The 14,164-nt window shown below is 40.8% G+C and overlaps 1 protein-coding gene across 1 annotated transcript in view; it reads right to left on the reverse strand.

The window, feature by feature from the left end:
• The window catches only part of LOC111146598 (matrilin 2), a 120,508-nt gene that overhangs the window by 30,833 nt on the left and 75,511 nt on the right, over positions 1-14,164 (reverse strand). The window contains exons 7-8 of the mRNA XM_022502221.1: positions 6,320-6,442; positions 730-852 (exon numbers count right to left, since the gene is read on the reverse strand). Of these exons, the coding sequence (XP_022357929.1) occupies positions 730-852; positions 6,320-6,442 (246 nt within the window). The remainder of the gene's footprint in view (positions 1-729; positions 853-6,319; positions 6,443-14,164) is intronic.

Below are 14,164 nucleotides of genomic sequence, written 5' to 3' on the forward strand. Positions count from 1 at the left end.
TGTATTATTGGTTTCAGAGGTAGAGTTCAGTGACTCATCAGTCTTCTATGATGCCCAGTGCTCATTATACCACATGCCCTCCTTAAAGTCCATCACCCAGTTACCCCATCCCCTTACCCCCCTCCCCTCCTGCAACCCTATTTGTTTCCTATGATTAAGAGTCTGTTATGTTTTGTCTCCCTCTCTGATTTAGTCTTGTTTCATTTTTCTCTCCCTTCCTCTATGATCCTCTGTTTTGTTTCTTAAGTTCCAATTATGAGTGAGATCATATGATAATTGTCTTTCTCTGATTGACATATTTTGCTTATCTCTTATGACATATTTGGCTTATTTTGCTTAGCATAATACCCTCTAGTTCCATCCACATCGTTGCAAATGACAAGATTTCATTTTTCTTGATGGCCGAGTAATATTCCATGGTGTATACATACCCCACCTTCTTTACCCATTCATCTGTCCATGGATGGGCTCTTCCCTTAGTTTGGCTATTGTGGATATTTAGCAGCACTTTTCTAAGTGCTTTATACGTATTGATTCTTTTAATCCTCATAACCCGATCCTGGAGGTGGGTAGCATGTCCCATTTTATGGATGATGAAACTGAGGCAAGGAAAGGTAAGCCTGTCGGACCATCAGGCCCTTAGGAGACCTAGCAGCTTCAGAAGCGAGCCCCGGGGAATACGTGTGAACCACGCCCTCCCATCCGAACCGCCCACTCCAGCACACTCACGGCTGCAAGTCTTGCCATTGGGGTCCAGGGTGTAGCCCCGGCGGCAGCGACAGTAGTAGCCTTCCTCCGTGTTGATGCATTCGTGCTCACAGCCTGGTTTGTTCAGGGCACAGTAGTTGATCCCTGAGGGCAGAAAGGGCAGACTCTCCTGAAGGTTCTGAGCTTCTCCCATGGCTGTGCGGTCAGCCCCTCACGGCACATACTCAGTAAACAAGGCGCTCTACAGGACAGAGAAGACAGCTCTTGCTCTCCGGGAGCTGGTTTGAAGGAGAACCTGGGATCAGAAGTCTGGATTCCTCCAGCTTGGGTCTTTCTGCCTTTTGATGACCAAAGGCTGGTGAAATGAGTTGAGGACCATAATCCCTAGCCTGTCCCTTCACAAGAAAGAAACACCCAGAAAATCTAGTTAGTCTTTTCTTCCAGTTAACCTGATCACTAGGGCTCAAAGCAATGATATCTGACAATGAGATTGAACAGCACAAGGCGGAGCCAACAAAAGTTCATCGCGCAAAATACATCCAGCTCTCTAGGGGAGGCAGGAGAGGGCAGTTACATTGAGAAGGGTCCAAAGGCTTAAGCTCGCTCTACGTGAGATCATGGTGGCCTCCATATCAAAAGAGTGGAGAAGACACATCTGATGCTGCCCCGAGTTGTGGCAGTTGTGTCCTGTATAGACATTTGTCCCAATTCAAGCTCAGTTTCTGCCCTTAGGTGGGAGTGGCATCATAACTGGGAGCCAAAGAGCATTTCATTTCCTGGTAGAAAATGTCTGAATCACAGGACCTCACAAAGAGCAGGTTATAGGGGAGATGGAGAACAGGGAAATCAAATGACCTCATGGAGGGCCTTCATGAGACTGGTGTTGGAAGAATGTCACATTAGTGGCTGAACTGAAGCTGTCTAACTCATTGTTCTTTCTTTCAGTAGACACTGCTGGTTGCCTTGACAACAACCATTTCCCTGTCTTCTTGGCACTGAACCCTGACCCCCAAGGCATGAGTCATGACTGATCTAAGCCAGCCTGGCAACCATCCCTTCAAGGGGCTATGATGCATCCTCCCAGGTGACTGGTGGGTGGAACTTTCTAAGGGCACAGAGTTTGAGCAGAAGTGGCTGCAGACGGAGCACACAGAGAGCATTCTCTCCACACGCAGGGAATGCCCTGAGAGGAGAGAAACCACCACAAGCGTCATTGACCCCTTGGCACACTCCGTAACTCATCGCTTCTGTGTGAGGGGAGCTGAGCATGGTTTCAGCCCGGAACTCATCAACAACCTTACCTGTGTGGAACAGAACTGAATGCTGGGAAACAAGCAAGGATCTTCAGTGAGGAAAAAGGGGCCTGTCAATAAAACATTGGCCACATACAAACAGACCAAAAAAAAAAAAAAAAACAACCAAGCAAAGAGACACAGAGTACAAAGAGCCCTATAGTCTGGGGCCACATAGCCGAGGGTCTGCAGGAATCATTTCCTAACACATTCAAAGAAAGGTCAAATTGTTTTCGGTAAATGCTATTTTAAAAAGCCAGCATTCAGCCACTATGGAAAGCAGTATGGAGTTTCCTCAAAAAATTAAATAGAGAATTATTCTACTTGTGGGTATTTACCCAAAAGAATCAAAAGCAGGGACTTGAATTCAGCCTCAAAAAGGAAGGAAATTCTGAGATATGCTACATTGTGGATGATGCCTGAAGGCATTATGGGACGTGAAATAAGTCAGACACAAAAGGACAAATATTATATGATTCCACTTATATGAGGTAACTCGAACAGGCGAATTCAGAGACATGGAAAATCGAATGGTGGTTGCCAGGAGCTGGGAGGCGGAGATAGGAATGGAGAGTCATTGTTTAATGGGTATAATCTGGAGAGATGAAAAAGTTCTGTAGTTTAAGGATGATTGCACAATAATGGGAACGTTCTTAATGCCACTGAAGTGTACACTTAAAAATGTTTACAACGGTCATTTTTATGTTATGTATATTTTATCACAATTTCTTAAAAACCAGCAATCTCTCTCTCTCTCTCTCTCATTTTTTAAGGATTTATTTACTTATTTGAAAGAGAGGCAAGACAGAGAGAGAGCATGCCCACACACAAGTGGGGGGAGGGGCCAATGGAGAGGAAGAGAATCTCAAGCAGGCTCCCTGCTGAGCCATGAGAGGACCCTGAGATTCTGACCAGAGCCAAAATCAAGAGTCAGACACTCAACCGTCTGAGCCACCCAGGCACTCCCCCCAGCATTATTTTTAGGAAAGATTTACATATGAAATAATTAAACTGAAAATCATTCAGAGTCTTAAAGATGTTATCACTCAGCGATCTGGCAAACAGCAAGGCAGCTCTTCTCCAAAGGGTTCCTGACTGCAAAGGTTTAACCGTGGATCTTGGCCTTCTTTACGTGCTTGAGTTACATTTCTTCACATGTGCATCACTTCATCAGTATTTACTGAGTACCTACTATGTGGCCCAGATCTGGTTCAGTCTCCTCGCTAACTGTAAGTGCTACACACAGGCCGGGCTGGAGGGTAGCTTTACCTGGTGAAGCCCATGTGAGGTCAGTTGGCAGGACCGTCAGACAAAACATTTTAAACAGAGCTCATGGGGGCCAACTCACAAGAAAGCTGGAGACTTTGCTGAGAAGGTACAACATAAAAACATGAAAGAGTGGGTACCCCAGGCGGTGAATTATAATGCTCATGGAGTGGCTGGCACAGAGAGCACATTTCAGAAAAATTGTACAGGCTACCAGATGTTAAAGCAGGATGTCCTTTGGTTTAGCAAATCCAGGTCCAGAGAAAGAGAGTAGTATGTTCAGGGTCGTAGGAGCAGTATGAGTGACATGGCTAAGACCAGCCATCACATCTCCCAGCTCTGTCCAACCCGTGGACGCCATCCCAGCTCTTCAAGTATGATGTCTCTGAGCAACGGCGAGCACAGCCTTGGTGCCAGCATGAGCCATCCTGGAGCCCAGCACACAGATCATACCCACAAAGGATTCTACCCGCAGGCCCCACCTCAACAGCCAGGCCAGTCCCAGTTTCTGCGCTTTGCACCACCGCCTTAATAATTTATGCTTTAAAATGATGACGGTACTTTCTAGAAAAAGGAATTGGGCCCAGATGAGGAGGAAGAAGAAAGCCCAGCCAAGAGAGTTTTCTTCAGTAGGATTCTGTCTTGAACAGAACTTTGTTTTCCACCTTAATTGGATGACATCAAATTCCTTGGAAAAACAGATTTCTTATTAGATTTGAAAATCGCCCATATCCATCCACCATCAATTAAATGCAAATGGCTGTACCCTGAGCTCGAGGTCCATAATGCTGTTTAGATCTTCAAACTCCTAATAACAAACTCCAGATTTAAATTGAATTTCTTGTTTCCTTCTTCCACATAATGCCCCAGAGAGACAGGGAGCGCTTACTTCCATTAACAGCTGTCTGCCATAATAGACAGAGTGCAAACATTCAGTCAGGGGAGAGGCTGACCTCCCGAGCCCAGGGCTGGGTCTGCACAGACAATGGAAAATGTAACAATGAGGGAGGGTGTTGGGAGAAGGACTGGTGAGGATATGGGGTTTTAGAAACAAATTCCATTTTTCCTGGATGAAAAAGCAGGACACCTGGCTAGAGAAAATAGAGCTGCAATTGCTAAACAGGAATGAGCCAGCATTAGAGACTCTGGACTGGGCCACAGCCTGGAAACAGGCCCATCTGTGGGCACCTCTGTGGTGGTCAGACTACTCCCCACGGTCACCTCCTCTCCACTCGCGCTTCTGTTCTTGACCGCCCTCCTCGCCTGATGACAATGCATGTGTCCACCACCTTAGACCCTCCTCTTACTCCGAGTCACTCTCCAGGCAGGACGTGGGGGAGCGGCAGAGGTTGAAGGAATCCTAGATGATTGATAAGAGACGCAGAGCTTCAGGGGCTCCTGGGTGGTGTGGTCAGCTAAGTGGCCGACTCTTGCTTTTAGCTCAGGTCATGATCTCAGGGTTCCATACTCAGTGTAAATCTGCTTGAGATTCTCTCTCCCTCTCCCACTCGCGCTTGCTTGCTCTCTCTCTCTCCTCTCTCAAATAAATAAATAAGAGATGATAGCTTCAAGCAAATTCCTCTGTACTGATGGCGGTATCTCTAACTTGTTCCCTTTTCCCTCCATTAGTAACACACACGAAGCTGGCAACCACAACGTGGGCCTGAGTTGAACCAGATCTAATGATCCCCTACATAAGAACTTTTGGTCTGCGAAGGAGTCCACCCGGGACTGATCTTCCCTGGGTATAGTTAGCCACGGACACACTTATCCCTAGAAAAAGGTGTAAACAGCAGAGAGGAGTGGCCTGGCCAGAAAAGTTGGCCCTTCACCATAATGAACGCATGTGTGGTCTAATGGAAAATACTCCACCTAACTGTTTTCACATTCTGAATGCTCTCAGTGCAGATTCTTATATAATGCTCAAATGTTTCCAGGGCTTGGATCTAGGCAAGACTGTGGGAATTACCTCTTTTGAGAGAGGCTCAGTTTCAAACCATGGGCTCTGCAACCATCTCCCACCATACAAGGTCTAATGCTTATTAGAGTGAGTGGCTAAGTCCATATGTCCTGGGAGCAGAATGGGCCCTGTCTGGATTCAGTTCAATAGCCCACAGGGCTTTTTCAAGACAAATTCATGGTCAAACTTTTGAAAATTCAGTCCTGCCTGCAATGCAGAGCCCTGCTGTACATGTCGCCAGGAAGAGGCAAGGGAATAAGTGCATGAGAACATACACCCCTAAGTGGGGCTCCAGAAAGTTCCGTAAACGAGACTGCCAGGAGAACATGAGCAATTCAGTGTCGACTGACTACGGAAATACTTCTTTAAAAAGTTCACAATCTGTACGCCTTAAAAGGGCCATCTTTCTGAAGAGATTGAGTAATTCAAATAACAGTGACAATTTCTCAGGATGATAAATCTCAGAGAGATCCGTTTACTCATTCCTTCAATCATCCACTCGATAAGTCTTGTGTTACACCTCCATGTGCCAAGCCCTCGGGGAGCTGAGGATTCAAGAGTGGGAGAGCGAGAAGCCTCTCTGTCCTTGTTGATCTTCCGTTCTAGTGGTTTCTCAGGGACAGTCTGGTTTAAAGAGATCCCATTTGGGGAAATACTCTAGACCCCCTTATGCACCAGCTGCCACGCAGCATCTGATTCATTTCAGCCTGTTGACACCATGTACCTCTTGAACCCTGCAGGGATGCCCCAGAATCATAGTTTTTCCTTCCTTCACGTCAAAGAGGATAGAGCAGCAATTTCCGCCCCCTTAGCAACCATCAGATATCTCAACTGGTATAACGGGAAGAAACTAACCTCTTTTACCTCCTGTCTCTGGGCTCAGACAAGTCCCAAATACATGTTGTGGGGCTATTCAGTCTCTAGAAATCATCCCCATCACAGAATCAGGGATGACAAAAGGTAAACTCAAGGGCAGAAGAGCGTTCGTGAACACAAATGCTAAGTACAAGTAAATCTGCTTAAAACTTGCAAGGACAAGGAAAATTAGCGGGGCATTGAGGGAACAAGCCCTTCCACACCCAGGGTGACTTACTTCTGCAGGTCTTCTTGTCTGGATTGAGGATAAAACCTTTTAGGCAGCGGCAGAAATAGGACTCATCCGTGTTAACACACTCGTGCTGGCATCCATGACGAGACGAGGCACAGTAGTCTATCTCTGGAGAAAGAAAAATCATAATAATGATGAACGAAACAATAAGCCTAACAGGAAAACCGAGAGATATTCAGTCTTCACTTTACCTAAACAGATGAATTCCTGTAACCTCAAACACTCCTGCTATGAAGGGATCTCTCAATAAAGCTATTTCCATGTTTAGAGATATGGCCCCCCAGCGAGAACTTTCTTGGCATGTTACAAAATGTTTATGCAGCAAATGAATTTGTGAAGATGCTTTCCTTGTCTTGGTTCATGTAAGAGCCGTTGAAATAGAAGAGTGTGATGGAGCATCTGTTTGTTGTATCACAGGCTGGGAAGAGAGAGCTTAGTTCAATGCTTTATGGAATTTATGCAATTAAAACAATGAAATCTTCCCAAAGCCTAACTCCAAACCACTTAAATCCCTCAGACACTGAGCCAAATGACAGGACACAAAGTCAGATCCTGGGAAACTGGAGTGAACGGCACAGATATTCCGATAGCAAAGTACTGCTCTCATTATTTCACCGGACTCCTCTTCACTTAGCTTTTCTCAAGCCTTCCCAGTCGGAGAACATGATCTCTAGATTAATTCAAACCAAAACATCAAGAAAAAACAAGGTTACATGGAATTTTTTATAATAGGGTTTTAATTGTATAAGCATTCTTAGATAATTAAAATGGCTTCTATGGAGGGGTCTGATCAAAGTTTTTTGCTCTCATGGGAATTGGACCCACTGCTTAAAATTGCTCGAAATAGTTGGCCACTGACGGGGTCATAAAAGAAATATTTTTGTTGTGATGAGGATTTTTATTGCATTAAGGAATACGTGACCTAAGGATATCACTTTCAAAATGAAACATTTGGTATAAATGAGCTTTCCCAGCCAGTACCATAGGAAACAAAATGAGTAAGAGAAAGGCACACAATATCCTTAAAAGGAAAAACATTGAGTGAATGCCAATTCTTCCCAATTTAAAGTCATGGCATGTTAAACGTACACAAAAAGGGACAGAAATGTATAATAAACTCATGTACACCACATTCAGCTTCAAGAGAATCAATCTGTTTCTCCTATATTAGGATTCCATGTTACTTTGAAACAAACCCCAGATGTTCTATCATTTTGTCCATAGATACTTCATAACATATCCTTAAAAGATTGGAACTCTTTATTTTTTTTTAAGATTTTATTTTTAAGTAATCTTTATACCCAATGTGGGGCTCAAACTCACAACCCTGAGATCAAGAGTTGCGTGCTCCACCAACTAAGCCAGCCAGGCCCTCAAAAAGACTGGAAGTTTTTTTAAAATATCATAATCACATATAAGGTATTTTTTTAAAGCTTTTAATTTGGAAACAATTTTAAATTTACAAGAAGGAGCAAACATAAAAATACAAGGATATAAGTACAAGAAACACCCGTATACTCTATCCAGATTTGCGTATTGTTAAAATTCTACCCATCTACTTTATCGTTTGCTCATCTTTCCAAACTACTTGAGGTCAGTTACATACATCTTGGTCTTTTTTCATTCAATACACTGTGAGCTTCCTAAGGGAAGGGATATTCTCTTGTATAACCATAGTATAGTTATAAAATTCACAAATCTACATTGATATAATACTTTAATCCACTATCCATATTCTAGTCTCACGAGTTATCTAATTGGGCTGCTTATAGCGTTTTTACTCCTCCATTAATAGGATCCAGTATAGGGTCAGAGATATAGTTGGTTTTCATTTATGCTTAGCTTCCATTAAGCTAGAACCATGTGTCGAATGTGGCCATTTAAATCAAAATGGGTTAAAATTAAATTACATTAGGGGTACCTGGGTGGCTCAGTTAGGCATCAGACTCATGATTTTGGGGTCATGAGATCTAGCCCCTTTTTGGGCTCTGGGTCTGCTTGTCCCTCCCCCTCTGCTCCTCCCCTCCCCACAAGCGTGTGCACGCTCTCTCAAATAAATAAATGAATGAATGAATAAATAAATATTTTTAGAAAATTAAATTAAAAATCCAGTTCCTCAGTCACACCAGCCACATCTCAAGTATTCAAAAGCCACAGTAGCTTCTGACGACTGTACTGGGTGGTGCACATACTGGACATTTGCTTCATGATAGTGAGTTCTATTCAGTGATGATAGTCTAGAACATTCTTACAGGCTCTCTGGGTGTTATGACATGCATGGTTCTGAGTGATATGGTCTCCCCTACCTGTTTTGAGTTGTACTAAGAAACAACAGGCAAAAAGCACATATTTAAGATGAACAGCTTGATGAATTTTCGCATATGTATGCTTCCACGAAACCACCACCACCATCGAGATAATGAACTTACACGTTCCTCTCTAAAGTTTTCCAGTGTCTCTAATTCGTTCTTCTCCAAATCCTCTGGCCCCATATAATCATTAATCTTTCAAAAATTTCAGTTTGTGTTTTCTAGAATTTCATTAAAATGGAGTATTCTTGTGGGTCTAGGTTCTTTTTTTTTTTTTTAAGAGTTTATTTATTTATTTGAGAGAAAGAGAGACAGAGCATGAGCAGGGAGGAGGGGCAAAGGCAGAGGGAGTGGAACAAGCAGCCACCCTGCCTAGCAGGGAGCCTGATGCGGGGCTTGATCCCAGGACCCTGAGGTCATGACCTGAGCTGAAGGCAAACGCTTAACTGACTGAGCCACCCAGGTGCCCCCTGTCTAGATTCTTTCACTCATCATAATTATTTTGACATTCATCCATGTTCATGTGCATATCAATAGCTGTTCGTTTTTATAGTATTTCATTCCATGGATATACCACAGTTTATTTATCCATTTACCTGATGTAGGGATTTGAGTTATTTCTAGTGTTGGGCTATCACAAATAAAGTAGCCAAGAACACTCATGTATATAGATCTTTACGTAGACATCGCTTTTATTTTTCTTCAGTCAACATCTACGAGGAGAATGGCTGGGTCGTATGGTTGACATGTGCTTATTTCTTAAACATTCTCAACAGCAGTTTATGAGAGTTCCAATTGCTCCACATCCTCACCAACACTTGGCCATTTTAGCCATTCTTTTAAGGTGTAGTAATTGTCTCACTGTGGTTTTATTTTGCAAAATAAACTCAACTAACACTGTTGCATAGATTTTCATATGAGTATTTGCCATCTCTATATCCTCTTTAGAGAAGTATATGTTCAAATCTTTGGTCCATTTTTGTTGGGTTGGTTGTCCCATTATTAAGTGTCAAGAATCTTTTATATATTCTAAATACAAATTTTTGTTGGATGTAATTTTTGCAAGTATTTCTTTTTCAGTCTATAGCTTGCCTTTTCATTTTAATAATGGTATCTTTTGAAGAATAAGCTTTAATTTTAATGAAGTTCAAGTTATTCATTTTTAAGTTTTTATAGATTGTGCTTTTCATGTCCTATTTAGGACAACTTTGCCTAACCCAGGGTCACTAAGATCTGTTTTCTTTCAGAATTTTTATAGTTTTTATTCTTATATTTAAGTTTAAAATCCATTTCAAGTTAATTTTTGTATGTGGTATGAGCTGAACGTGAAGTTGCCTTTTTTTTTTTCTTTTTTTAGCAATCCAATTGTTCCATTTGTGGAAGACATTATCCTTTCCCCCATTAACTGCCTTGGCATCTTTACTGAAAATCATTCCACCATATATGTGTGGGTCTATTTCTGGACTCTATGCTGTCCTGTTGACCTGTATGTCCATCTTTACACCAATACCACACTGTCTTGATTACTGTTGCTTTATAATTAGTATTAAAAATCAGGTAGTTTAAGTTCTCCAATTTTGTGCATCGTTTTCAAAATTTGACTTTTAATCCTTTGCATTTTCACATATTTTTTTTTAAAGATTTTATTTATTTATTTGACAGAGATCACAAGTAGGCAGAGAGGCAGGCGGAGAGAGGGGAGGGGGGAAGCAAGTTCCCTACTGAGCAGAGAGCCCGATGCAGGGCTCGATCCCAGGACTGAGATCATGACCTGAGCCGAAGGCAGAGGCTTAATCCACTGAGCCACCCAGGCGCCCCCCTACATATGTTTTAGAATCGGCTTGTTAGTTTCTTCTTTTTTCTTTTTTAAGATTTTATTTATTTATTTAATTGACAGAGAGAGAGAGAGAGACAGCGAGAGAGGGAAAACAAGCAGGGGGAGTGGGAAAGGGAGAAGCAGGCTTCCCCCTGAGCAGGGAGCCTGATGCTCGGCTTGATCCCAAGACTCTGGGATCATGACCAGAGCTGAAGGCAGACACTTAACAACTGAGCCACCCAGGTGCCCCCAGCTTGTCAACTTCTGCAAAAAAGCATGGTATGATCATGATAAATATTGCTTTGATGGGTAGATCACTTTGGAAAGAACAGACAGTTAAATATTAAGTCTTCGGATTCATGAATACGATATATCTGTTTTGCTAAGTCTTCTTTAACTTTCCTTAGCAATGTTTTGTAAGTTTCAGTGTATAGGTCTTTCACATTTTTGGTCAAATTTATCCATAGGTAACTACATATTTTTGATGCTATGATAAGTGATATTTTTTAATCTTAATTTTGATTTTCCATTAAAAATATTAAAAAAAAGTTGTGTTTTGCATATAGTCCTTGTGTCCTGCAACCTTGCTAAACTCTTAAAAGTTCTAGTAGCTTGTTTAGTAGACACCACTGAATTTTCTACACAGATGATCATGCTGTCTGTTAATAAAGACACTTTAATTCTTCCTTTCTAATCTACTTTTCATTTCTTTTTTTCTTCCTTATTACAATGGCCAGAACCTATAATACAATGCTAAAAAGAGGTGGGGAAAATGGGTATCCTGTTCTGTGTCTAATCCTGTAAGGAAACTTTCAGTCTTTCATCATGAAGTATGATGTTACCTGATGGTTTCTCCACTGATAGACTTTATCAGATCGAGGCAGTTCTCATCATTCCTGGTTTGCATAGAGGGTTTTTTGTTTTTTTTTTTTTGAAAACTGTAACTGAATGTCAGGGTCTTGTCCAATGTTCTTTCTGTATCTACTGAGTTGGGCTATATGGCTTCTGCTTTTTTTGGTATGTTAATATTGTGAATTACACTGATCAGGGTTTGAATGTTAAACGAACCTTGAATTCCTGGGATAAATCTCACTTGGTTGTGATGTACTCTCCTTTTTATAGACTGTAGGATTTGATTGTTAAAAATATTTAAAGAACTTTTACATGTATTTGATGAGGGATATTTGTGCGTAGTTTAATTATTATTTTTCTGAGTTTTGTGTTGGGGTAATTCTGGCTTCACAGAGTAAGTTGAAAAATGGTCCCTCTTCTTTGGTTTTCTTGAAGCATTTGTGTAAAATTAGTATTGGTTCTTCTTCAAATGTTTGGTAGGATTCACCAGTTGAGTTAACTAGTCCTAGTGTCTTCTTTGTGGGATGGTTTATAATTTCTTTTAATAGATAGACGCCTTATTTACATGATCTGTTTCTTCTTGAGTTAATTTTAATTTGAACAGACTACTCATTAATCAAATGACAACACCAAAAACATATATATTTGTCAATTATCTCTACATATTACTATATAGTTTAATGAAGAAAAGTAATTAGATGCGATAATAAAGCAATGATAAAAAATTTCCTCTTAGCAAGTTAGCAAAAATGTTTTAAATCACCTCCTTAAAACACTTACAGAGGAGTATAAGTTGTTACAAACTTTTTGGAAAATAATTTTGCAATACAAATCAAAAGACTTAAAATTGGGGCACCTGGGTGGCTCAGTCATTAAGTGCCTGCTTTTGGCTCAGCTTATGATCCCAGAGTCCTGGGATTGAGCCCCATATTGGGCTCCTTGTTCAGCAGGGAGTCTGCTTCTCCCTCTCCCACTCACCCTGCTTGTGTTCCCTCTCTTGCTGGGTCACTCTCCATCAAATAAATAAACAAAATCTTAAAAAAAAAAAACAACCTTAAAACTGTTAACAGCCTTTGATTCCATAAATTTCCTTTTATGCTTTATTCCTGGTCAGAAATGCAAAGACTCACATATGAGGATATTTATCACAATACAATTTGAACAGCCAAATTGTTGAACAGTTTGTGATACATACTTACGATGGAACATCATGCAGAAATTAAAACATTTTTAGATGTTTTTGATAAAATTTAAATGACATGTGAAAATGCTCATAATTTAATGTTATACCATATGACCTCAACTCCATAAAAATATATTCATATGCCTTAAAAAAAAAAACTGTAGAGAAACATAGCAAATCAGTATTAACCATGGTTGTCTCTGGGTGATGAGAGTATAGATAGTTTTATTTGATACGATTTCATTTCTATATGATCCAGTTTTCTATAATAAGTATATATTACTTTTATAGTCAAAAAAGGCATTAGAAATAAGTATACATGCTCTTAATTGTGAAATGAGTTGCCATGGAAAAGAGCATTAAAAAAATGGAAAAAAAGAACAGTGTGGGAAGTGCCCAGTAACAGAGAAGAAAATAATTAGGGAAAATTGCTGGGGACATTATGTATAGCTTCTGATGTCTATATCCAAAACACAAAATATGGGCAACAAACAAAGCCAGTTTGGGTTTTTAGAATAGGGAAGTGACTATGACCTCAGTATCACTGGAATTTGGGGATTCAAAGATATGACTATGGAGAGCACAGGCTCTATGTTCCATGGACCATAACACTACATTGTTATGTCTCACTCTGTTGTTTGCGGTCCTTCAACATTACAAAGCCTCACAGTGCCTGCCTCAGGGCCTTTGCACTGGTGCTATGTTACCCCTGCTTCAAAAGTCTCCTCTCCATCCTCCTCTCCCTCACCTCTTTCAAGTCTTTGATCAAATGCCAGTTTCTTATGAGCCCATCTGACTCCGCTCCGTCTGGTCTATGGGGTACAGGGCTTTCGTCAGCAAATTGGCTGAATGTCTATGAAAGTACAGATAGTTCCTACCACATTTTCCCATGCCTGACTAAATGAAAGAAAGTTATTTTGATATGATTCAGACATATAACGGAATATTATCCAGCCTTAAAAAAGAAGGAAATTCCAACACAGGCTACAACATGGAAGGGTGAATCTTGGAGACATGATACTAAGTGAAATAAGCCAGTCATAAAAGGACAAATGTTGCATGCTTCCACTTACACCAGGACCTAGAGTCATCATATTCATATGGACAGAAAGTAGAAGGGTGGTTGCCAGGGGCTGGGAGCTGGGGAGGGAATGGGGAGTTATTTAATGAGTTTTAGTTTGGGGAGATGAGAAGTTCGGGAGCTGGATGGTGGAGATGGTTGTCCAACAAGGTGAATATTCTCAATGCCACCAAACTGTACACTGAAAGTGGTCACAGTGGTAAATCTATTACGTATATTTGATTATAATGAAAAAAAAGTCTTGCCAATATTTTGCAAATTAATGGTACCTGCGTATTTCTACTCTTCTCCCCTCTACAAAATATTCAAGATAGTTTTGGATGGGTTGCTTCAAGGTAAAGGATTGATATACAAAAGTGGTGCTTTTTTTGAGTACTTATGTATTTTAAATTATTCAGGAACATAAAGCTCTATTATGTATATTTTGGCTTAAACATAAATTGATCATGCTTGGTAGATCACATTGACATTCTTTTATCTCCAGACAATAATTACATACTTAGTGATTAGATGATGCCCTCAGATATACTCTTGGTTAAAAATAGAGACATTTAAGGGACTGAATATCTTTTGTTTTATTTCATTTTCT

The sequence above is a fragment of the Enhydra lutris genome, unplaced genomic scaffold (genome assembly GCF_002288905.1).
Source record: "Enhydra lutris kenyoni isolate GAN:26980312 unplaced genomic scaffold, ASM228890v2 scaffoldscaffold14, whole genome shotgun sequence".
Classification (NCBI taxonomy): Eukaryota; Metazoa; Chordata; class Mammalia; order Carnivora; family Mustelidae; genus Enhydra; species Enhydra lutris.